General features: G+C 43.8%; 3 protein-coding genes across 7 annotated transcripts in view; 2 read left to right on the forward strand and 1 right to left on the reverse strand.

The window, feature by feature from the left end:
- The window catches only part of LOC147123255 (peptidoglycan recognition protein 1-like), a 37,752-nt gene extending 19,486 nt beyond the window's left edge, over window positions 1-18,266 (reverse strand). Inside the window, exons 1-3 of one of the 3 annotated variants that reach the window (XM_085969916.1) lie at window positions 18,148-18,266; window positions 7,492-7,572; window positions 5,640-5,693 (exon numbers count right to left, since the gene is read on the reverse strand). In XM_085969916.1, coding sequence (XP_085826042.1) covers window positions 5,640-5,685 — 46 coding nt within the window. In that variant the 5' untranslated portion in view covers window positions 5,686-5,693; window positions 7,492-7,572; window positions 18,148-18,266. Of the gene's footprint in view, window positions 1-653; window positions 715-5,639; window positions 5,694-7,491; window positions 7,573-18,147 lie in introns of those variants that run through there. The other 2 variants (XM_085969915.1, XM_085969917.1) reach the window with 2 other exon arrangements.
- Window positions 14,338-21,115, forward strand: slc10a4 (solute carrier family 10 member 4). Its single transcript, XM_085969918.1, has 3 exons — window positions 14,338-14,873; window positions 15,656-15,866; window positions 20,138-21,115. The coding sequence occupies exons 1-3, from the start codon at window positions 14,362-14,364 to the stop codon at window positions 20,651-20,653; spliced, it is 1,239 nt and encodes a 412-aa protein (XP_085826044.1). The 5' UTR covers window positions 14,338-14,361; the 3' UTR covers window positions 20,654-21,115.
- A 92-nt stretch (window positions 21,116-21,207) lies between these two features.
- Window positions 21,208-23,561, forward strand: zar1 (zygote arrest 1). 3 transcript variants are annotated; one of them, XM_085969912.1, is made up of 4 exons: window positions 21,208-22,013; window positions 22,954-23,024; window positions 23,121-23,195; window positions 23,289-23,561. In XM_085969912.1, the coding sequence occupies exons 1-4, from the start codon at window positions 21,258-21,260 to the stop codon at window positions 23,458-23,460; spliced, it is 1,074 nt and encodes a 357-aa protein (XP_085826038.1). In that variant the 5' UTR covers window positions 21,208-21,257; the 3' UTR covers window positions 23,461-23,561. The 3 variants fall into 3 exon arrangements, with proteins under 3 accessions (XP_085826038.1, XP_085826040.1, XP_085826039.1); XM_085969913.1 differs by having other exon boundaries at window positions 21,210-22,013; window positions 22,954-23,046; XM_085969914.1 differs by lacking the exon at window positions 22,954-23,024.
- Window positions 23,562-26,101: the final 2,540 nt, after the last annotated feature.

Genomic DNA, 26,101 nt, shown 5'->3' on the forward strand with positions numbered 1-26,101 from the left:
GTCAAATATAGGCCAGACCAGGTAAGGACGGCAGATTCCCTTCCCTAAAGGACATTAGTGAACCAGATGGGTTTTTATGACAATCCAATGTCTTCGTGCTCACCATTACTGATACTAGCTTTTTATTCCAGATTTATTTAATGAACTGAATTCAGATTCACAAACTATCATAGTGGGATTTGAAATCATGTCTCCGGATCATTAATCCAGTAACATAACCACTATTCTACTGTTGCCAATGTAAGTGTGTTCACACCTGCTAAATTTTACAATCTCTCTTTACAATAGATGTTAACAGCACTTCAATGTAAGCTTGGTGGAGCATCATAGAGGGAGAATGCACAATTGCATGAAAGGTCATCGACCTGAAACTCTGTTTCTCTCTCCACAAATGCTGTCTGATCTGCTGAGTGTTTCCAGCAATTTAAGTTTTTATTTCAGATTTCCAGCATCTGCAGTATTTTGCTTTTGCAACACTGGCAATTGTTCATCGACTTTCCGAATGCTGCTTAGGCGTGCCCTGGTTTTAAAACAGCATTCCGCAGTGCGAACATGTCAAGGCTTTTCTTCTGTTGACATTAGATGTGGCAAGCAGCAAACGTCAAACACCCTGGAAACACAAGTAATTGTGCGCTTTATGTTCAAAGACTCACATAAGCTGGCTGCTTGGCTGGTCACCTGTATGCCACACATCTTCTGTCACATTCCTCATTTCTAACAAGAACAACACAAATAGCACCTTTAAAGTAGTAAAATGTCCCAAGGTGCTTCACAGGAGCTTTAACAAAATTTGACACCGATCCAAAATTTGGTCAAAGAGGTCATTTTTAAGGAGTGGCTTAAAGGAGGAAACTTTCAAGAAAAATATATTCCACTGAAGAAAAAGGGGCGTAAAAGAAAAGACAGCCATCCGTGGCTAAGTAAAGTAATAAAGGATAGTATCCGACTGAAAACAAGGGCATATAAAGTAGCCAAATCTAGTGGGAGGATAGAAGATTGGGAAGCATTTAAAAGCCAGCAAAGAATAACTAAAAGATTAATTAAGAAAGGGAAGATAGATTATGAAAGTAAACTAGCAAAAATATAAAAACAGATAGCAAAAGTTTCTACAGTTATATAAAAAGAAAAAGGGTGGCTAAAGTGAATGTTGGTCCCTTAGAGGACGAGACTGGGAAATTAGTAGTGGGGAACATGGAGATGGCAAAAACGCTGAACAAATATTTTGTATCAGCCTTTACAGTAGAGGACACTAAAAATATCCCAGCACTGGACAAACAGGGGGCTATAGTGGGGGAGGAGCTAAACACGATTAAAATCACTAAGGAGATGGTACTCGGTAAGATAATGGGTCTTAAGGCGGATAAATCCCCTGGACCTGATGGCTTACATCCTAGGGTCTTGAGAGAAGTAGCGGTAGCGATTGCGGATGCATTGGTGGTAATTTTCCAAAACTACCTGGATTCAGGAAAGGTCCCAACCAATTGGAAAACTGCTAATGTAACACCCTTATTTAAAGAGGGAGGTAGACAAAAGGCTGGAAACTATAGACCAGTTAGCCTAACATCTGTGGTTGGTAAAATGTTGGAGTCCATTATTAAGGAAGCAGTAACAGGATAATTGGATAAGCATAATTTAATCGGACAGAGTCAGCATGGTTTTATGAAGGGGAAGTCATGTTTGACAAATTTGCTCAAATTCTTTGAGGATGTAACAAACAGGGTGGATAAAGGGGAACCAGTGGATGTGGTGTATTTGGACTTCCAAAAGGCATTTGACAAGGTGCCACACAAAAGATTACTGCACAAGATAAAAAATCACGGGATTGGGGGTAATATACTGGCATGGGTGGAAGATTGGCTATCTAACAGAATACAGAGAGTTGGGATAAATGGTTCATTCTCGGGTTGGCAATCAGTAACTAGTGGTGTTCCGCAGGGGTCAGTGCTGGGACCCCAACTCTTTACAATCTATATTAACGATTTGGAGGAGGGGACCAAGTGCAACATATCCAAGTTTGCCGACGATACAAAGATGGGAGGGAAAGCAGTGAGTGAGGAGGACATAAAAAACCTGCAAAAGGACATAGACAGACTAAGTGAGTGGGCAGAAATTTGGCAGATGGAATATAATGTTGGAAAGTGTGAGGTTATGCACTTTGGCAGAAACAATCAAAGAGCAAGTTATTATCTAAATGGAGAGAAACTGCAAAGTGCTACAGTACAAAGGGATCTGGGGGTCCTGGTGCATGAAACACAGAAGGTTAGTATGCAAGTACAGCAGGTGATCAGGAAGGCCAATGGAATCTTGGCTTTTATTGCAAGGGGGATGGAGTATAAAAGCAGGGAAGTCTTGCTTCAGTTGTACAGGGTACTGGTGAGGCCACACCTGGAATACTGCGTACAGTTTTGGTTTCCATATTTAAGAAAAGATATACTTGCTCTCGAGGCAGTTCAGAGAAGGTTCACTCGGTTGATTCCGGAGATGAGGGGGTTGACTTATGAGGAAAGGTTGAGTAGGTTGGGACTCTACTCATTGGAATTCAGAAGAATGAGAGGCGATTTTATCGAAACATATAAGATTGTGAGGGGGCTTGATCGGGTGGATGCGGGGAGGATGTTTCCACTGATGGGTGAGACTAGAACTAGGGGGCATAATCTTAGAATAAGGGGCTACCCTTTCAAAACTGAGATGAGGAGAAACTTCTTCACTCAGAGGGTAGTAAATTTATGGAATTTGCTACCCCAGAGAGCTGTGGAAGCTGCGACATTAAATAAATTTAAAACGGAGATAGACAGTTTCCTAGCTGATAAGGGAATTAGGGGTTACGGGGAGCGGGCAGTGAAGTGGATGTGAGTCTAGGTTCGGATCAGCCATGATCCTATTGAATGGCGGAGCAGGCCCGAGGGGCTGTATGTCCTGCTCCTACTTCTTATGTTCTTATGTTCTTATTATGTTCTTAGAGGCAAAGAGGTTTAAGGAGGGAATTCCAGAGCTTAGAGCCTAGGCAGCTGAAGGCATAGCTGCCAATGGTGGAATGATTAAAATCGGAGATGCACAAGAGGCCAGAATTGGAGGAGCGCAGAGATCACGGAGGGTTGTAGGGCTGGAGGAGGTTGCAGAGATAGGGAGGGATTTTAAAACAAGGATGAGAATTTTAAAGTCAAGGCATTGCTGAACCCGGAGCCAATGTAGGTCAGTGAGCACAGGGGTGATGAGTGATTGGGACTTGGTGCGTTAGGATAGGGGCAGCAGAGTTTTGGATGAGCTCAAATTTACAGAGGGTGGTAGGTGGGAGGTCGGCAAGGCAAACCCTCCTGCCATCTGGAAGACGCTACAGATGCATTCGCACCCGAACGACCAGATTTAGGAACAGCTTCTTTCCCAGGGCTGTCATCCTACTGAACTCCACAAATAAACTCTAAAGCCTGCACATCTGCCAATGCACTTTATTATGTTTATGTTAATGAATTACAAGCCAAATGAATGTTGAATGTTTAAATGTCTTAATCTAAATGTACACTCTCAGGAGCCGCAAGCCTACATTTCGTTGTACTGCACTTGTGCACTAACAATGACAATAAAGTTGACTGACACACTGACTGACTGACTGACTGACACTGACTGACACTGACTGACTGACTGACTGACTGACTGACTGACTGACTGACTGACTGACTGACTGACTGACTGACTGACTGACTGACTGACTGACTGACTGACTGACTGAAGGGTTTCAGCAGCAGATGAGCTGAGGTCGAGGTGGAGATGGGCAATGTTACGGTGGTGGAAATAGGTGGTCTTGGTGATGGAGTAGATGTGTGGCCTGAAGCTCATCTCGGGGTCAAATACAACACCAAGGTCTGGTTCAGCCACAGATAATGACCAAGGAGAGGGATGGAGTCGGTGGCTAGGGAACGAGGTTTGTGGCGGGGACCGAAGTCAGTCTTCCCAATATTTAATTGGGGGAAATATCTGCTCATCCACTACTGGATAGACAAGCATGCATGACAGATCAGAGACAGTGGAGGGGTCAAGAAAGGTTGCAAGTTGGAGCTGGGTGGCATCAGCATACATGTGGAACCTGATGCTGTGTTTTCGAATGATGTCGCCAAGGGGCAGCATGTAGGTGAGAAATAGGAGAGGACCAAGGATAGATCCTTAGGGGACTCCAGAGGTAACCGTGCAGGAGCGGGAAGAGGAGCCATTGCAGGTGACTATGGCTGGGTAGATAAAAATGGAACCAGGCGAGGGCTGGATGATGGAGGAGAGGTGTTGAAGGAGAATGGTGTGGTCAACTGTATCAAAGGCTGCAGACATGTTGAGAAGGATGAGTCACAGTCACATAGAATGCCATTTGTGACTTTGATAAGGGCCATTTCAGTACTGTGGCAGGGGTGGAAACCTGATTGGAGGGATTCAAACATGGAGTTGCGGGAAAGATATTTATACAGATTTGGGAGACAACAACACGTTCAAGGATTTTGGAGAGGAAAAGGAGTTTGGAGATGGGGTGGTAGTTTGCAAGGACAGAGGGGTCAAGGGTGGGCTTTTGGAGGAGAGGGATGATGATGGCAGATTTGAACAGGTGAGATACAGTACCTGAGGAGAGAGAACCATTAACAATATCAGCTAACATGGGGGCCAGGAAAGTAAATTGAGTGGTCAGCAGTTTGGTGGGAATAGGGTCGAGGGAGCAGGAGGTGCGTCTCATGGACAAGTTGAGCTCAGAGAGGTCATGAGGGGAGATAGGAGAGAAACTGGAGAAAGATGTGTGTTCAGGGCTAGGGCAGAGGGGAACCTTAGGGGAAGTTTGGTTTGGTGGGCTAGGGAAACGGAGATAAGCGGCAGAGGCAGCTGAATGGATGGTCTCAATCTTAGTGACAAAGAAGTCCATTATCTCCTCGCACTTGTTGTTGGAGGTGAGAGGCACCTCACAGCACCCTGTATCACCCACTCCTACAATGACAAGGACAGATACATAGGGGTCACTTAGTGAGTTACATAAGAGCCTCACAGAGCCTGTCTACAAATGCAGTTTGGTAGCTCAGTATCAGCAGTTGAGGATGCGAATCTTAATCAGAGCTTCTTCCTCCTGTTAGTTCCCTGGTTGTACATCACATTCTAATTACATTATTAGCCTCCTCAAGAAATTAACTGTCTAATGTTTTGTTTTGTTTATTTTTAAGGGAGAGGGTATTTAGAGAGAAAGATAGACTGATAGAGATCATTCGAGGTGGTTAAGGAATTCATACTATAAATATATAAGAAACAGGATTATCATTTTGAAATAATTAATAAACAATGTTATTCTTTCATTACTGGTGTTGCAATGTCAGGATCTTGTTCCGTGATCTATAAGAGGGTACAGCTGAGATTTATCCATTAGATTTTATTCAATATGCAGGAGTCAATGTCAGCGTCGTGCCCGGTTGCAAAGCCATTTGCGCCCTGTTCGGGGGCACTAACGGGAGGCGCAAAGGCTCCCAATTCACCCCTAAGTGAAAGCAAATTTAAGGAGTTTTTTTCCCTTGCATTTTAGGAGTTCCCTTCAACCAGTCATAATAAATGGGCATCTGAGTGTCATCCCACTGTCATCCCAGTGTCATTACCAGTGTGGATGATGCATATGATCTGCTTACCTTGGACTACAAAGAGGATTCCGGAAAACACAAGGAGGACCTTCATTCTGTAAACTAAAAAAAGGAGAAAACAAGATATTCAATATTTAGTCTTTTAAAATATATTGATGTCCTCCATTTCCCCCTGTGAAGCACTTTGAGAGATTCTGTATACAAATGCCCATTACTGTGTTTTCTCCCAAGCAAATCAAGACTCTGTTGCTGAAAGTCTGCTAGTTGAATATTGGTATTTTGTGTGTATAGAAACATAGACATAGCAGATAGGAGCAGGAGTAGGCTATTCGGCCCCTCGAGCCTGCTCCGCCATTCAATGCGATCATGGCTGATCATCCAAATTCAGTACCCAGTCCCTGCTTTCTCCCCATACCCCTTGATCCCTTTAGCCTTAAGAAATATATCCAACTCCTTCTTGAATATATTTAATGAACCGGCCTCCACCACCTTCTGTGGTAGAGAGTTCCACAGGTTCACCACTCTCTGGGTGAAGAAATTCCTCCCCATTTCTGTCCTAAATGGCCTACCCCTTATCCTTAGACTGTGTCCCCTGGTTCTGGACTCCTCAACCATCAGGAACATCCTTCCTGCATCTAGTCTGTCCAGTCCTGTCAGAATTTTATAAGTTTCAATGAGATCACCTCTCATTCTTCTAAACTCCAGCAAGTACAAGCCCAATCAACCCAATCTCTCCTCATACGTCATTCCTGCCATCCCAGGTATCAGCCTGGTGAATCTTCGCTGAACTCCTTCCATGGCAAGAACATCCTTCCTCAGATAAGGCGACCAAAACTGCACACAATACTCAAGATGTGGTCTCACCAAGGCCCTGTACAACTGCAGCAAGACATCCTTGTTCCTGTACTCAAACCCTCTCGCTACGAAGGCCAACATACCATTTGCCTTCTTAACCGCCTGCTGCACCTACATGCTTACCTTCAGCGACTGGTGCACAAGGACACCTAGGTCTCGTTGCACTTCCCCTTCTCCCAATCTATTGCCATTTAGATAATAATCTGCCTTCCTGTTTTTGCCACCAAAGTGGACAACCTCACATTTATCCACGTTATATTGCATCTGCCATGTTTCTGCCCAATCACCCAACATGTCCAAATCATCCTGGAGTTTCTCGACATCCTCCTCACAGCACACACGCCCACCCAGCTTTGTGTCGTCTGCAAATTTGGAGATATTACATCTAGTTCCCTTGTCTAGATCATTAATATATATTGTAAATAGCTGGGGTCCAAGGACCGATCCCTGCGGTACCCCACTAGTCACTGCCTGCCACTCGGAAAAGGACCCGTTTATTCCAACTCTTTGCTTTCTGTCTGCCATATATTAGAAAAAATGAAGAATTGTGTTCCCTGTCGGATGATGCATAGTGAGTGTGCTCCAAGACATGAATACAGCTTAGAGTTAAGATGTTACTGATCAAGTGCTCAGGCATATGTCTTACAGTTTGTGATATCTCAATGATGTGAGACAGCCTAAGAACTGACTCCAGAGCGCACTCACTTTACTAAACATGGAAACCTGTTCTCTTGCGTGGGCAGGAGGTTCATTCCGAACATCTTGCAGAACCAGACGATCAGGCAGTCGCACCCGTAGGACCAGTATAGAGAGTAAGATAGAGATCAGAGGCAGAGAGAGAGAGAGAAATCAGAGTTTCTGTAGTGTATGTGCCTTTAAGAGCCCCATGTGTACTGTAATGCCGGTAATGGCCACTCGGCTATATAAGCCTGAGTATTGTGTTGTATCCGTTAGTTCCCCTCCAGACTTTGTTTAGTAAACACCTATCAAATCAACTCCTGTCTTCAGTGTCTCTATCAACACACAGACACAACAGTTTCCTTACCTCTTACCGTGTTCAGTGTATTAATTTTCACTTCTTTGCCAGGCAGCGGTGTCAAGGCAGGTGTCACCAGTTCCGTTCATGCTATGTGGTTAGGCCAGAAGTGGAATTAGGATTTATTTTAATGGCTGATACAAGGAACTTCCCCTGCTGACTATATGTAGACAAATTGTACACTGCGACTAAAAAAAAAATTGCTATGGGCAGCAAACAGAGGGAATATTCCCCATTTGTGCTTACATGTGTTCAGGTTGTGAGTTATACAATACTGCACCTTTTGTTGACACCTGCTGAAATAGGAAGTATTGCAACAATAAAGATTGTGATCAGGAATTGAACGAATGTCATTGTAACCACGTGTGTGGGATTGTAGCCATGATCTCCTTTGCATGTGTTATCTGTGTTAATTGTAGAGGTATTTGCTGACCTCAATGCACACTTATCCCTGAATATTTAATGTTTAGTATGGCGACTGGAAGTTCTATTATTTGTCGTTGCCACTGAACTACTACTTTTGCTCTGATGCAGTGTTGTTTCAAGTGTGTATCAAAACAACAGCTGTAACTTCAGAGCTTATTATCACCCACAGCTAAATGCAGCCGAAGCATAACTCGAGTCTACTGGCTGTTTGCATTAGAATAATGGCAGCCGAACGGTAATCAAAAAATCTGGCAGGTGGGTGCTTCACCTGGCTTCAGATCCCAGCCTTGATGGGTTTTCACTCTTAGATTTAGGTCCACACTTAGTGGGAGGAACGGGTGACTTTGGACCTATGGTTCCCAAAGCTCTCTACCACTGGGGTTTCCCTCATATCATGTCTGGGTCTGTTGTAGACTAATTGATAGAGATTGATTGCTATGATTGGTCAACAACTCCATTATCGTGGTATTATATGACTACCAGGATGGTGGAAGGCGAATTAGATGGACCTTGGTCTTTTTTTGTCTAGCAATTCCTATGTTCCTATTCTCCTGGATGTCAGGATGACAAGTTCTCAGATACTGTTATTGAGCAAGATGCTAAACAGAGATAAGCCAGCATATCAATGGGATGGAGGTAAAATTTAGGTGCCTCCTTCACTAACCAATAAAGAGCATCATAGATAGAGTCCTATAAAGATATGCTCAAGTTGCCAACTCACCCATCCTCCAGGTCTCAGACCTCTGCATGGCAGAGATAAGTCATTGTGCCAGTGGGAAGGAGGTGTAGAATGTGAGGAAAAGTGAAGAGAGATGGAAGTAAAAAGAGAGCAATAACTTGTTAATTAAATCTTTGTGTGAATAAGGTCTTCAAAGCTGCCAATAAAGATTTTAACACTCAAGCTCACGTTAATAAAACTACAAACAATTTCCTGTTGATTTTAATTTTTGAAATAGTAAAGATAATCTCCAGGGGCCGGAGTGCATGGTCAAAGAGATAGGCTTAAAGCAGAGAGAGGTGTAGAACAATGGGGATTCCAGAAAACAGGGTCCTGTGGCTGAAAGATCAGCCTGGAAAAGTAGAGCAGAAGGAGTGGGCAGCAAGTAGTAAAGCGGAGTTAGAAGGGCAGGGGTTGCCGATAGTGACATGGAAAGTTTAAACTTTATCACGGTGGTGCATCATTTGGACTCTTATTAAAAATTGCAGTGGACTAGCATACTTTCGGATGAGACATTAAACCGAGGCCCCGTCTGCCCTCTCAGGTGGACGTAAAAGATCCTATGCCAATATTGTGAAGAAGAGTAGGTGAGTTATCCCCAGTGTCCTGGCCAATATTTATCCCTCAATCACCATCACTAAAACAGAAATTCAGGTCTCCACGGGTGAGTACGCACGGGGTACTCACCCGTAGGCCCGATGGAAGTGCTGGTTTCCTGCATGCACTCCGCATGCGTGGGAAACCGGCACTTCCGTTCCTCTGAAAGCAGGGGTTCAGAGGTCGAACGCGTGCGCAGGGGAGGCTGCGCGTGCGCATCAAACTTAGGTTTTTTTTACAGGTTTTTCTGTGAGGGTAAGTCTGCAGAATTTAGAATTGTAAAAAGCAGGCGTAAGGCCTGCTTTTTACAAGGTAAGTGGTGAATTAATTAAAATTAATACATTTTTTCCACTGGTTTATTATTTTTAAATACTTTAAAGCAAGATAAGTTTATTTTTAGCCCCGTTAGAATATAAAATTATTTTTTTCAAAAATTTAAATTATTGTTTAAAATAGTTATTTCATGTAATTTATAGTTTATTTTAAAAATTTGATTAAAAAAAAATTATTTGAAGGTTTAGTGCTATTTTGGGGCCGTAGTATTTATAAGTCTTGACAGCACTTCCTGTCAAGACTTATGAATGGAGCATTCCCTGCTCCGATTGGCTCCCCATGGCCCACGTGATCCCAGGGGATGCATCGAACTAACTGTGCCCCTGGGATACGCAAGCACTGCGTGCCGGCAGCTGGGCCAGGCCCAGGATTGGAATTCCACGGGGCCCTACAGCTCAACGGCCGGCGCGCAAGGTAAGTGCAGGTCGGGGGCTTGCACCTGCGGGAAGCCCCCGACCCGAATTTCTGGGCCAATATTATCTGGTCATTATCACATTGCTGTTTATGGGAGCTTGCTGTGCACAAATTGGTTGCTGCGTTTCCCACATTACAACAGTGACTACACTTCAAAAGTACTTCATTGGCTGTAAGGCGCTTTGGGAAGTCCGGTGGTCGTGAAAGGCGCTATATAAACCTTTCAGCTCCGGGGCATGGAGTCAAAGCCAGTTGCGACTGCTGGAACAAACTCTCTCCTTTGCTGCTGGTGATAAGAGTCTTGCGTCAGTCTCAACGCAGTTTCTAATAGGCAAGAGCTCACAGCGCAAAACTGCCACTAGCTGGCACTAGACTTGGCGATGGCATTGTGAAAGGCCATAGGATGAGAGTTTATAGGAAGTGGAAAATCTCACATTGACACGCTGCAGGGAGCTTTCCTGCAGTTGGGGCTAAAACATATGATTGAAGAGGATTTTACTCTGTAATTGACTCCTACTTTGCCTGCCCTGGGAGTACTTGACACAGGGCGCGTGAAATGGGAAAATATATTCTCAGTGTCACTTAATAAAATGTTGAATAAAATTATCATGTTATTGTGTTCGATTTCCATTATTGTTTTAAAATATTTTTGTTAAAGCTTTAAGTACTAATGAGATAATTGAGGACACTACTACCTCGGTGGAGTTACTGAACTACATGAGGGACTGAATTAACATTAGTAGAGAACATCGGTATCCCTAGGGCTATTGCACGTCCATTTCGGTGTTAGGCTCGGTAACCCTTTCAAACCAGTAACTCCGATGTCAACACTTACTATTTAAAAATATTTGAAATAAATGGCCATAATAGAAAATTAGAAGCAGATTTGGAGCTAACCGGAATTCTTTGCGGCTTTGTTTCATTAAAAGGAGCTTGTCGCGGCTGCTTTTTTAAGCCTCATTGCATTTTGTGGACGTCTTTGGTGTGAAGCGCTTCACCTGACCTCGCAGCAAAATCAGAGCAAGTGTCACCGCACCGTTCATTGGCCTAGAAATTGGGTTTTGGCTTAGCCAGGGCTTTAGCGCCGGAAGTTAGTGCCGGCGCTAAGTCCCCTGCGTGCGCCAAAAATTCAGTGGCGCCGCGCCCAAACGGCTGCCGGCGCTACTGAAGGGTCTTTGCGGCGGTACATCGGCGCTAACTGCCGTTTCGCGCCGCAATTCCGGCGCTGCGGCACCCGATGCGGTGCGGCAGGCTGGGGACGTGCAGGCCTCCTCCTCCCGTTAAGGAGGAGCTGCCTGCACCCGGCCGTGGCCCGCGCAAATCAGCTTAAAAATGAGCCCGGCACCTCGGACAAGTGCCGGGCTTGCATCTGTTCCGGGGGGGGGGGGGGGGGAGAAGTCCGGGGAGGGAGCTGCGTCCAGGCGGCCGGCGGGAAAGTGGCCGGCCGCCGCGGGGCCTTTAATGCGCCGGCGCAAACTGGAGTAAGGCACCTCTGCCAGAACGTTGCTTGCGGCTGCCACGGGCGAGGCGGCCGCAACTCAATTTCGGAGTTCGGGCGGGTTACCACGGCAACCGGGACGCTGCGCACACCGATGACGTCATCGGTGCCGGCGCAGCGCTACCGGTGCAACGCCGATTTAGGGCCCCAGGGAATTTTTTAACTGGCCATAACTCTGGCGCTAGTCCCTCTAGCGCCTCAAAAGCGGCGCTAAGGCTAGTGAATTTCTAGGCCATTGTGTCTGGGAGCTCCTGGTAAGATGCTCTATGGATGCAAGTCTATGTTTTTCTTTCCATGAGTCTTGCTTCCCTTCAATCTGGAGTCACACGGAGCCTTGACTCTGGATTTAAACAACTTTCCTCCCGCTTTTCATCCATACTCAAATTGTAAATGCCGTCTCAGAAACGGCTGAAAGCGCTTCACATATCATTAATCACCTTGAAGTTCAATGACTTATTATTTAAGTAAATGTACTGTTTGAAGGATAGAAGCGGAAAACGGAATTCCTCATCGCCATGAGTAACGGGGAAGCACTGAGCCCACACTCGGTGTCTTCCCGAAGAACTAGTGGGAGAACTCGAGAGTCAGCTGGGCTTCGGCAAGTGCAGTATCTCTCCCAGTCAATTCAATTCAATTCAAATCGCTTTATTGGCATGACAAGGTACATCTTATGTTGCCAAAGCATCGAAAAACATTCATGGTTGAACACAAAAAATACAGATCTATCCATACAGTGTATAAACAGATATATCCCTGAGTATATAAATATACATTCATATAATTTGTATATACTCTTTTATATTTAGTGGTTGTCCCTCTGTTTATGGCAAGCTGTAACATAGTGTGCCGCTAAGGTTACACAATTTCTCTCTTCCCCTAGTAGGTATGGGAGTTTTTGGTCGTCATTCAAATTTCTGAATTCCGGGCATATTTTTGTGAGTTTTGGGTAGAAATTCTCCCTTATGCCCTGATATTTTCTACAAGCTGTGAGGAAGTGCATCTCTGTCTCCACCACTCCCTGACTGCAGTGAGAGCATATCCTGTCCTCTCTTGGTAGCCGGGTCTGCCTGTGTCTACCTTTTTCGATCGCCAGGCTATGTTCACTAAGTCTGTACATTGTCAAGGTTTTTCTCAGTTTGCTATCCTTTACCATGGTCAGGTATTGTCTGTTTAGGGCCAAGTAGCAATTGAGTTTGTTTTGGGTTTTTGTTGTTTCTGCCCAATATGACAGATATTTTTCCTTTTGCTTAGTGACGATTGTGTTGGGTCGAATTCTTTGTGTTACGCTGTCTCTTTAAGGGGCTGGTTATTGTTAGTAGTTACTTCACTGAGTCCCAGGACTAGTTGACTGAGGGTATTCTTCTTTATGGTCCTCTCTTGGCATTTCAGGGCTTCGTAATGATAGCAGTGGGGGTTGCTCATTTTTAGGTGTTTCCAAAATTTGGTGGCTCTTTTTTGGATAGTGATTATTAATGGATATTGGCCTAGTTCTGCCCTGCATGCATTGTTTACGGTTTTCCTTTGAGTCCGGAGGATACTTTTACAGAATTCTGCATGTAGGATCTCAATTGGGTGTTTGTCCCATTTTGCAAATTCTTGTTGTGTTAGCGGTCCCCACACCTCACTGCCATAGAGTGCAATTGGTTCAATTACTGATTTAAAATTTTTTGAGCCAAATGCTAATTGGGATTTCTATTTGGATTGATTTTTTAATGGCATAGAAAGCCCTTCTTGCTTTCTCTTTCAGTTCATTCACAGCCAGATGAAAATTTCCCGTAGAACTGATTTTTAAGCCCAAGTATGTGTAGTTAGTGGTTTGTTCAATTTTGGTTGTTCCTAGTTTGAAATTTATTTTGGGTCCCTGATGTCTGGATCTTTGCTGGAACACAAGGACTTTGGTTTTTTGGGGATTTATTGTCAGGGCCCAGGTCTGGCAGAACGACTCCAGCAGATCCAGATCCAGTCACTGCTTGCACTGTGGTGCCTGTTAAAGAAAGACCCCGGGGCAGTTTGTCATGTGAGTATCGGGGGAGGCAGACCAAAGGACGGGAAATACATTTACATTGGGAGAAAAAGAATTACTTCCTGGAAAAGAAATCCGTTTTCTGTAGTTGAAATCTAACTTTTTACAAATAGGGTGTGGGTTTGTGCCCTTACAGGATTGTAGGGTTAACTAGTGCGTTCCAGACTACGGAAGGAGCTGGAGATCAGCAGATGTAACGGGGCGCTGGAGAACTTCAGTGACCAGCTTCCATCACCTCAACCAAACCTTACAATCCGGACTCTCTTCTTACACACAGAGACAGCGTATCAGCACTTCCTACACATGTACACTACACGTTACATGGAATATAAGGAAAATAAAAGTTACGTTTGTCCCACTGCCTCTCTTTAAAACATAACTTGCATTTGATAGGTCTTAAAGAAATCCTGTATAAAAATAGAATTGACAGATACCATTAGTAATTTGTTGGCGTGTTTCTCAATTCTGTGTATTTCTCACCGAACCGTAACTGCTGTACTTAATTCCAGAAATGGAAACCTGAAAGTAATAAATACAAAACAGAACACAGCGATAATGGAATCAGTAACTAGAAAACCCTGTGCTGAGAGATTAACATCCTCTCTTTAAGAAGATGCTAATCAGACTTGTGGCGCTGATATTTAACAGGGTCGAAGGCTGCCTACTCTCCAATAAGCTCCCACTGGAAGAAACCATCGATCGATGGGTCCACGGGAAAGTAGATTGCACCGAACTGGTATAAATGCACCTTGAGTGTACCCGGGAGCGTGTGTTGTATCCAAGGCAGAGAGCTTCTTGGAAAGAAGCAGGGAGTGTGTCACCTTCAATATAACCAGACAGAGGCCACGGACAGACCCTGGGCTCCTCGAGATGGAGAACTATACTTTAATAGAAAATGTTACTTGGGTCCCATCAGCTCTCCCGGATATTTCTAATCTCACTGACTTCTATAACAGCACTGCTGTAGGCTTCACCAGTCAGACAACTGTGGAAGGCTCCAGCCTCTGGACCCAAGAAGCTTCGACTCTGCGCGATGTTACCCCTGGTGAACTCTCCCCTGTTGACCCCGCCATACCTTTTTGGGACTCTGCCCTAAACCACGGCCTCAATGTGTTGGTGGGGGCGATCCTGTGCTTCACCATGTTGGGCCTGGGCTGCACAGTGGAGATCAACCACCTTGGAGATCACCTCAGGAGGCCGGTAGGGGTTCTGCTGGCTGCCATCTCGCAGTTTGTCATCATGCCTTTGGTGGCCTTCCTCTTGGCCCTGGTCTTCTCTCTCAATGAAGTGGCTGCCATCGCCGTGCTGCTCTGTGGCTGCTGCCCGGGTGGGAACCTCTCCAACATCATGTCTCTCCTGGTCAACGGCGAAATGAACCTCAGGTAACTAACTCCTGCTGCAGACTCCCCAGTCTTAGAGGCGTCTTAACTAGCCTGGAGCGAGTCAGCCGGTCATTTATATTAACTCCCGCTCCATTTAATCAGATCGCTCGGATTAAACGGAGCCAAAGCAACGGAACTGAAAAGTTAAAAACACCCCAAGATTGTACCTTAGAATAAGGAGCGGAATAGTGTGCGGGAGCGGGGCATGGGGCCGGAACAAGAGGGGGAGAGGAGCCGGCAGCAGGTGGCCGAGCCCATCGGGTCCCATCGGTAACTGAGTGTTCATACAGTCATAACGGCACAGAAGGAGGCCTTTCGGCCCATCGTGTCCATGCCGGCTCTCTGTAGAGCGATCCAGTCAGTCCCATTCCCCGCTCTATCTCCGTAGCCCTGTATGTTTATTTCCCTCAAGTGCCTATCCAGTCTCCCCTTGAAAACATTGAGTGGCTCTGCTTCCACCACTTCCGTCGGATCGCTGCGTAAAAAAGTTTACCCTCGCATCCCCCCTGTATCTCTTGCCCAAAACCTTAAATCTGTGTCCCCTAGTCCTTGTACCATCAGCTAATGGTTTAAACTGGTACAATCTACCTCTGGCATCTCCCAATAACTGGAACCTGGTCTGGGGAACAAGAGCGGAGCTTCTGTGTCCGGGAGACCGGGCTAAAGGCTGTATCGGGAATGGTCCTGGAGAAATAGTGAATGAGCCGCGGTGGGCTGGTGTGGTGCTGAGCTCTCTCTGGTGCAGAGTTTGGTCTGATCTGTTTGTCCTTTCCCTTTTACAGTATAATCATGACCATCTCCTCCACACTGCTGGCCCTGCTGCTGATGCCCTTGTGCCTGTGGATTTACAGCCGAGCCTGGATTAATACTCCTGTGGTTCAGCTCATGCCCTTTGGGGCGATAACCCTCACCCTGTGCAGCACTTTGATCCCGATAGGGCTGGGGGTCTTCATCAGATACAGATACAACAGAGCAGCAGACATTCTTCTGAAGGTACGGTGACCGGAATGGGCGGACGAGCAGTGTCTGTCCCTTGTGTAAACTTGTCGAGACTGATCCAAAACATCCTCACTTTTGTTTGCTCAACGAAGATCAGCTAAGGTCAAGAATCAGGCAGCTTTTCTTTCTTCTGAGTAAAGCACATATTGTAGTCAATTGAATGAAAGTCAAACATGAATCGGGGTCAGTAAAGATGATCTGACCATGTGAAAACTAACAAAAGCATAAAATATTGTTTTAAAATGCACAGTCTGGGATGCCTGCAGTTAAAGGCTTGACTCGGAGCAGATCTGTTATCAGATTGAAGATAATCAACTCACCCCCAGCAGACCCCATTAGCCCATATTCGTCCAGCCAGCACAATTACATGGACATTTATTTCCTTATTAAGATCTTCTAACTAAAGAAATAAACGGTTTTAATGGGTTTTGCTCGCGCGTTTTTATAGATTTTCCTTTTCAATATATTGCCAATCGAAATTGACGCACCGAGGCTCCAGTCTCTTCATGTGTGATTAGCAAAACATAACTAACAGGACAAATAATTAAGATCTTACAATAATTGAACTCTTACAGCTCTATCGAAGGAGCTCAGCTCACGCACTGAACATTAAGAACAAAAAACATGAAAACAACAGATGCTGGTGATCTGAAATAAAAATCAGGATCTGCTGGAAACACTCAGCAGGTCAGGCAGCATCTGTGGAGCGAAGGCCGGTTAATGTTTTGGGTGTGAACCCCTCTTCAAAAACAGTTTTAAAGAAGGGTCCGGACCCGAAATGTTAACTGGCCTGTTCTCTCTGCAGACGCTGCCTGGCCTGCTGAGTGTTTCCAGCATTGTTCCTTTGCTGAGCTGTGGGATCCAACCAAATTGATCACAAGACTCGTATAACACCACATCCCAATATAAGAGAATTCCTGCCTATGTGCCAATCCTGTGCTGTAAATAGCCACTAAAGAGTAACAATTGCCCTTTTGAAATGAAGTATATCCATAATAATATCTTCACCCAGAGAGTGGTGAACCTGTGGAATTCTCTACCACAAAAGGCAGTTGAGGCCAATTCATTAAATATATTCAAGAAGGAGTTTGATATATTTCTTAAGGCTAAAGGGATCAAGGGATATGGGGAGAAAGCAGGGACAGGGTACTGAATTTGGATGATCAGCCATGATCTCATTAAATGGCGGAGCAGACTCGAGGGGCCGAATGGCCTACTCCTGCTCCTATCTTCTATATAATAATCTATTCTTAATATTTACCCATTGAGGAAAGCAATGCCCTCCAATTTACCTTTGGCTGTTCTTTTGCCATTGAACTACTTTTTCGATCCAAATCTGTAGGCTGTGTTTATACCACACTACAGGTCTGACACTAGTAGCCATAGATTGCAAAGTACAGCTGGAAAAACTGGAGTTATACTGCCAGTTGCCTCTCACACTCTGTCTCCCAGGAGGGAACTATGCACATGCATGCTTGGATGAAGGTGCAATACTTCTCAAAAGCTAATCCTTAATTTAGGAAAGAGTGGGCCATACCATTTGCTTTGTCATATTAAAAACACTCCATACTAGGTTTATAAAGTGCCTAGGGGAGCCAACAGACCTTTTTAAACATGTCTTCACACCTGACTGGAGTTGTACTCACCTTGCTGAAGTCCAAGTAGTGTGAGATTGCATCTTAGAGAAGGGTTCATACCCACTTTCCTTTGGTGTGTTCAGAAGTCATTGCAGAATATAATTCCCAAATTATACAGCAACATTTTCATCAATGTGCATCCAAAACCATGTTGCATCAACACAAGAGTGGTAGTATAACTGCAACCTTACATTATTTCAATGACTACAACTGTAATTTAACCCTTTCAAATCTGTCCTGTATAAAGTCTCAAATAATCATAATTATTTGGAGTGAAAGTCTAACGTTGTAAATACATGCAAAGTTTCAAATGTAATGTTATTACTTCTCTCACTGTTGTGAAATACCAAAAAGACCAATACAGTACTAGTACAAGTGTCAGCTTGGGTCAGATGGTGACACTCTTGCCTCTGATTCAGATGGTTGTGGATTCAAGCCCCATTATCAATTTGTGTACATAATCTATGCTGATCTTCCAGTGCAGTTGGTGGTCCAGTCCTTTGGATAAAATGTTAAACTGGGGCACTGTCTAACTGTTCCTGTGATTCCGGTAGATGCTAAAGATCTCACAACACTATTTTATCTTAATAATTTATATATAAAATTATTGTAGAAAACAAAGATACATCACAACTCACGTGTCTTTGAGCAGTGTTATCCTGGCCAGAGATTACTGGAAATAACAAGTGAAACAGATATTCAGGTCAGCGCACTGCAACAGTGATCTGAACCCAAAGCTCTCGGACTGTGAAGTGACTACTTGGGTGAAACTTTGGCTTGGAGACTTTTAAACCATTCTACTTCCACATATGGTAAATGGAACTTCTGCTTTTTCTAAAGCACTGCAATTGCAAGTTTCAGTTCTGAATGTTACTGTGAAGTGTTTATTTGACTACACCATTTGGTAATTGTATATCTTTGTTATTTCCTATTCCATTATTGTGTTATAAGATTTATAATTTGCCTCAATTCTCACCATTAGAAAATCTGGTAAATATTGCCATCAGTTTGTAGTGAGTAGAAATATTATACTCCATTTTAAAAACCTTGAAGCACAAAGATTAAATGTGGCCCAAGTAAATACTTCCCAGTAACCCACAGGACTGAAATCCTCAATTTTTTTGTAACATAGCAATAGAAATGGGGAAATGAATAGATTAAATCGACAATTATAAATATAGATCAATTTCCTTTCCACTATTTATGTGAACACGAATATGTGTAAACAGTTGTACGACTGAGGTTTCATAATTGGATGCATTGCATTTTCAACACGGTTTAAACAAATTGTAACCTCAAACGTCCCAGTGTAAAGGTTATGTTTGGAGATGTGTGCAGGGTTTTAACCTTATAAGAAACTGTCCCATTTTGTCAAGATCATCAAGTTAGGACTGTAAAGTTCAGATAATTCCAGGACAGAATCAGAATTCCTCCGGATCACCTCAATTATGGAGCAGGCCGGCAAACAGGCGAGCAGTGTCGGATGCAATTTTCCAGTACTACGAATGCTCCTCCTGGCCCCACAAAAATCTTCCATCCACTGCCAGTTCCTCGATTTCTCCCCTCCCCAGGACTGCCTCTTAGCCCTTTAATGGTCTATTTACGCTTGGCGTCACAGAGAAGCTGCTGGATTTCCCAACCTCCCCTCTTCCCCAATAATAAAATGACTGTTAGCACACAAACTGAAAGCCACCCCCATTTGATTTTTGATCTATCCTCAGCTGAAGTGTTGTTAAACAATCTCTCCTATTTGTTTAAGTACTTCACTCATTCGCTTGAAGTTGGGCTTTTTAAAATAGCAGGCCTGGTTGTTGGTCTTTGACATCAATGTATACCAAATCCTATTAAACTTTATTCTGTGATTGGCATCATCCATCTATGACTCCCCTTGCCTGCGTAATGTGTTATCTGGGCCACTCACCATTACTAAGTCAAGATGTGCATTGCCTTGTGCGGCTTCACTTGAATCAGTCCTGCATTATGATTACTACCTCAGATTTTGAAAGAAGTTTTATTTGGTTGGTTAAAATCCCCTCTTTTCACATATCCCTTACTATTTTATAGAATTCCACCTTATTCTGACCTGACAGGTTCTCGCTCACCCCTAGAGTTAGCTTTACTCCGTCAGAGTAGTTTGCTGTATGGCTTTCCACTTAAATGGATTACATTATTTTTCCTGAGGTTAATGTTTCAGGTGTGCATCCTTGCACAGATTTTGAACTTTTACAGTTTTTTCTTTTGTTATAAATAATGTAAATTTAGAATTTTCTGAACCATCGGTTGGAACCCTATCTTGATGTGCCTATGTATTGTTTCTTGTTTGACATTCAGCGAATTATCCGATATAACTCTACATTTAGCATCCAGCAAATTTCTTGGAACTGACATTTCTACAGTGACTTCTGGGGTTACGGCTGATAGGACCATTTTACAACCATATTGAGTGTGATGTTAATGACTTCTCCCTCACAACATATTGAAACATCTGTGCCACAATTACGAGTCCAAATGTACACAATTTGTTTTTATTTTAGAAAATGGGATGTGAAAATATTTAAACTAATAATAGAAATAGATTTTACACATGGCGAAAACAATTTCATTAAAAAAAAAATCTTCCTTGTCTAGGTTTCCCTGTGGTCCTTGATGGTTACTCTAATAATCCTCTTCATCCTCACTGGCACTATGCTGGGACCTGATCTTCTAGCCACTATCCCAGCTTCTGTGTACATTGTGGCTCTGCTGATGCCGCTCGCTGGATATGCTGCTGGTTATGGTCTGGGCACTCTCTTCAAACTGCCTCCTAACTGCAAGAGGACAGTTTCCTTGGAGACCGGATGTCAAAATGTCCAACTCTGTACAGCCATCCTGAAATTAGCCTTCCCTCCCCGGATAATTGGCGGCATCTACATGTTCCCGCTACTCTACGCTTTATTCCAAGCTACAGAAGCTGCCCTTTTTGTTTTGGGATATAAAATCTACAGAAGAGATGTGTTACACAAGCAGGAGCCGCCAGGCCAGGATGATGACACGGACATTTCGTATAAGACACTCAAGGAGGAAGAGATTAGTGATTCGGCCTATGGAACTATGAATATGAGTGAACAACGCACCATTACGATGGAACCTACTACGCAAATGTGAAACACGACTGCAAGAAAATGTAAACCGTAATGGGCTAACAAAAGCTCTATGACGGACAGCTGCTGGCCATTAAACCCTTAAATGGGGTAATCGGCATTGTCACGTGCTTTGTTCAATCCAGTTTTCGTGTTTTTGGGGAATGAGTATAATTGACGAATTTCATAATTGATGAATTTCAAAATTAATTAAAGCGATTTAATGAGCAGTTTGAGTAAAAATGTCAACTAGTTTGTAATCCGTTGGGCGCAGTGTAAATAATGATAATCTTTAACATGTCAAGACAGAGCTGTGTATCGATATTCACTACCTGTTAACCTGTTGGTGTTTCATGAATAACTTCAAGGAGACATGATCTATGTTCATATACAATATTTCTAAATACAATTTTCTCTAGAATTTTCTGAGCCACCAAAAAGAGTACACTGTATCGTTCAGAGCTGTTTCCATTCTAATTGCAATGTTTTGTTCGCTCATTGCTAATAAAAGCTGTGAGTGGAGCTTGTTAAACAAATTGATGTAATTGATTTAACCAGTGGGAACTTTGCAATTAACTGGTTGGGTGGACTATTTAAATAAAGTAACGGGTGTAGTACCTCAGCCTAAAATGATGGCTACCTTAGGTGAAGATGAGTTTGATTATATTTACTCACCGTATAATCCTTATTCTTACCAATACATAAGCAACCGACCAAAAAGTTCTAGTTGGAGACAGCGGAATTACCTGAGCAACTATGGGGACCCTGGCGAATATTTCGACAACTATCAACGAGCTCAGCTCAAGGCCATATTATCTCAGGTGAATCCAAACCTAACCCCACGAGTGAGAAAAGCAAACACGAAAGATGTTGGAGTCCAGGTTAACCCCAAAACTGATGCGTCTGTGCAATGTTCTTTGGGTCCCAGGACACTACTGATGATGACTACGAGGCGGAGGGGAACATTCAAGCGCCGGGCTTCACAGAATCAAGTCCAAGGGAGCCCGGCTAGTATGCCCCAGAATGTCCGGTTCCGGAGGACCATGGCCATCTACTCTCCTATCCTGTCACCCAATCTAAATACCTTCATCTATAAGGGAGGTTGGGGTGCTGGAAAACAAGATTCCAAAGAACCACAAGAGAAACCTCTGCAGGAAGAAGAGAGCGAGTCTGCGGTGGAGAAAGATCTAAAGGAGGAAGCGGTATCAGAGCCTGTTGAGGAATCTGAGGAGAAAGGAACTACAACCGTGGATGGTCAAGGGACAACTGAAGAGCCTGAAGGGACAATGGAAAATGAGAAAGGGACAATGGAAAATGAGAAAGCGCAAGACACCGAAAATCCGATCACCAACACTGCCAAAAGCGAGAAACGCTTAAGATTTCAGGTGAGAACTTAATTTCCTCGACGTTTGAACCCGTCCCACATGTTCGAGTACTAAATTACATAACGTCCATTTCCTTGTCTAACTGCTATGGCAGTGATGGTAACCTGAAGTCGGAAAGGACAATTGGCAACGTACCTCAGTGGAGTTTGTTGAAACAACGAATTTCCAATTTAAATTGCCAATGGATTTTATAGTGGATCCTACAACAGCTTGTTTATATAGCGCTTTTAACTTAGTAAAACGTCCCTCGGCGCTTCACGGCGTTATCGAACACCGTTTGACACCGAGCCATATACGGAAATAATCGGACATTAACAATTATCCTGATTTTTTATGGAAGATATGTAAAATTCTCCTAGTTATTGTAATTAACTGCAAGTCACTGCAGTGGGATATGATGCGCTTGATAACCCATCAAACTAACCTCCAAAGCAAACTACTTAAAAATCTAAATAGCTTCTCGTGTGGTGAGCACCCCTTTCCCCCCCCCCCCCCCCCCCACGATCATCACTTGCCATTAAACAATTGGCAAAACCTGAACATTTTGGCTAGAGATGGGAAGGAGCCCTGGGGAAACTCTAGGCCCAGAGTTTAAACCCTCGTTAGGCACGGGTAGTACCAGGAACGCTTCAGTGGCATAACCCTTGCCTTGTTACATGGTGCTGACTAGGGACATATGCCATGGTGCCAGCTTCACCCACCTTCCACTAATAGAAAATTAATAAACTCTTATGCAAACCTGGATGACTTGCAGCTCCATTCTGACTCTTAAAGCTTATTTTAAAATGTACGCGGGGAAAATCTTTACTTGTAAAGTAGTAGTGACTGCTCGGGTTTTGTGTATTACTAATGAGCATCACCTCGATCGGTTAGACCTTGCAGTTTTCCACCGTGTTTGGATTGCTGATGAGTCCTAAACGCTTTTAAACTTTCGCTTTAGTTCCTAGAGCAGAAGTACGGATACTTCCATTGCAAAGACTGTAACGCTCGCTGGGAGAGTGCTTACGTTTGGTGTGTACAAGGCACTAACAAGGCAAGTGTAAAAATTATATTTTTATATGTAATCTCTTGAGAATCGTCTGCATCACGAATCTTCTCGTCCGACAGGTCTACTTTAAGCAGTTTTGCAGAACCTGCGAGAAGGCCTACAACCCTTACCGTGTCGAGGGCATCACCTGTCAAGTAAGTAGCGCAGGAAGCACGTCGCCTGTGTAGACGTTTACTGAGGAGTATCCAGCATCCGTACAGTGAGACTTGTTTTTTCCTGCCCATCAGACCTGCAAACAGACGAGATGTACATGTCCTATCAAAATGCGTCACGTTGACCCAAAGAGACCACATCGCCAGGATCTGTGTGGGAGATGCAAAGGCAAACGGCTCTCCTGTGACAGCACTTTCAGCTTCAAATACATCATTTGATTTCCATGGTAGCGTTGATTCCTGCTAGGACTCAAAAGTTAATGAAACGCAGGAAGCTACTTTATTTTTGTCTTTTGGTTTCTTTAAACGATCGAACAAAGCTGAAGAAAATAAAGTATGTAAAAAGCACGTTAAATTTCTCTTGCCGTCACTTGAAATCGGGCATTACCTTTAGATACGTTTACAGGGTCTCTATATCCAACTAATTATTGAACAGCCCTGGGTTAAACACTTAACGGAAACGTTCTAGTTTCCATTACTTGCGTTTTTGATTTCATATTCCTGCGACCATGATTACTCAATTGTCCATCGGTACTCCATAATAATCGAGACGGGAACTATAATCACTGGGAATTAAACTGAGCTTAGGCACCGAGATTTGAGACTTCATAGGCGTCGGAACTATGAAGCAGTTAAACCTTAAACCGAGGTTCCTCCTGTTCGCTGGGTGCCTGTTCAGTTCAGTTCAAGGGAGGATGTTCAATTTGTCCACTATCCCAGTTTTAGGAGGAGGCCGAAACTAAGTGGTGTCTTGATCAGTTGTTCTATGGGCCAACTATTTGCTTAAGTTGCAGTGGAAAAGTGAGTCCTCAGCTTTTAATATTTCCAATAACCAATCCTGTTTCAAACGTGAAACATCACCAGCTGGAGATCATTCAGTTTGGGTAGCAGTAAAATCTTTGCACACTGTTAAACCTTGTATTCTGTTGTAGTTTCTTGCTGCTATTAAACATTTGTTCAGCCTCCTCAGGCAAGTGGGAAAATAAGGTTACTAGCAATGGTTCCTTCCATATGAGCGCACTGGCAGAGTAACACGTTTTACTTGCTATATGGTAAGTAAACCACTGGTTCTTCAGTCCAGCTTTGTATGGATGACCGAGTGCATTGGGCATGGTAGGTAGCTATGGTTCGAGAGTGCAGGGTATATGGCAGAAGATGTGACTGAATTTAGCTTCACTATCTGATTATGAATGAACCCATGCATAACCTGGATGTTGCCAGTGTTCTGTTGAATGGATTTAAAGCAAGTTCAAGGTAACAAGTCAGGTTGGTCACCTTGCTTTAACTGAATGCCATCTAATCTAGTGCAAGTGACCCAAGTTACTCGACTTTTTTTGAAGCAACACTATAGTTGAGGAAATTATAGGCAAATAGGTTTTAGTTTGAGTACTTTTGGTACTCTTTTTAAATTCACTTCTGGTTGCAGATTGTTAAATGAACTGTAGCTTAATCTTTGAGCCTAACCTTTCCTAATGTAAATATTTCTAATGTGTGTCAGCTGTGGCGCCTGTGGGAAGCACACTTTCCGGAGTCAGACGGTTGGGGGTTCAAGTCCCACTTGAGCACAAAATCTAGGCTGACACTTCAGTGCAGTGCTGTACTATTGGAGGTGCTGTCTTTTGGATGAGAAGTTAAACAGAGGTCTGTGCACTCCAGTGGACATAAAGATGAGTGTAGAGAGAAAACGGGGAATTACAGACTGGTAAGCCTGACATCGGTAGTGGGGAAAATGCTAGAGTCCATTAAAGGATGTAATAGCTGAGCACTTGGAAAACAGTGACAGGATCGGACAAAGTCAACATGGATTTACAAAAGGTAAATCGTGCTTGACTAATCTACTGGAATTTTTTGAGGATGTAACTGGGGAAAATAGATGAGGGAGAACCAGTAGATTTGGACTTTCAAAAGGCTTTCGATAAGGTCCCGCATAAGAGATTAGCGTGTAAAGTTAAGGCACATGGGATTGGGGGCAAGGTATTGACTTGGATAGAGAACTGGTTGGCGGACAGAAAGCAGAGTAGGAATTAATGGGTCTTTTTCGGAGTGGCTGACAGTGACTAGTGGGGTACCGCAGGGATCGGTCCTTGGACCCCAGCTATTCACAATATACATTAATGATCTAGATAAGGGAACTAGATGTAATATCCAAGTTTGCAGATGACACAAAGCTGGGTGGGTGTGTGCGCTGCGAGGAGGATACCGAGAAACTCCAGGATGATTTGGACAGGTTGGGTGATTGGGCAGAAGCATAGCAGATGCACTATAACGTGGATAAATGCAAGGTTATCCACTTTGGTGTCAAAAACAGAAAGGCAGACTATTATCTGAATGGCAATAGATTGGGAGAAGGGGAAGTGCAACGAGACCTGGGTGTCCTTGTGCACCAGTCGCTGAAGGTAAGCATACAGGTGCAGCAGGCGGTGAAGAATGCAAATGGTATGTTGGCCTTCATAGCAAAAGGGTTTGAGTACAGGAGCAAGGATGTCCTGCTGCAGTTGTACAGGGCCTTGATGAGACCACATCTTGTACTGTGTGCAGTTTTGGTCACCTTGTGAGGAAGGATGTTCTTGCCATGGAAGGAGTTCAGCGAAGATTCACCAGACTGATACCTGGGATGGCAGGAATGATGTATGAGGAGAGATTGGGTCGATTGGGCTTATACTTGCTGGAGTTTAGAAGAATGAGGGGGGATCTCATCGAAACTTATAAAGTTCTGACCGGTCTGGACAAACTAGATGCAGCTAGAATGTTCCTGATGGTCAGAGTCCAGAACCAGGGGTCATAATCTAAGGATAAGGGGTAAGCCATTTAGGACAGAGGTGAGGAAGAATTTCTTCACCCAGTGGTGAACCTGTGGAATTCTCTACCACAGAAGGCGGTTGAGGCCA

This window comes from Somniosus microcephalus, chromosome 2, assembly GCF_052327205.1.
Source record: "Somniosus microcephalus isolate GS21.2 chromosome 2, FLI_Smic_1.0, whole genome shotgun sequence".
NCBI lineage: Eukaryota > Metazoa > Chordata > Chondrichthyes > Squaliformes > Somniosidae > Somniosus > Somniosus microcephalus.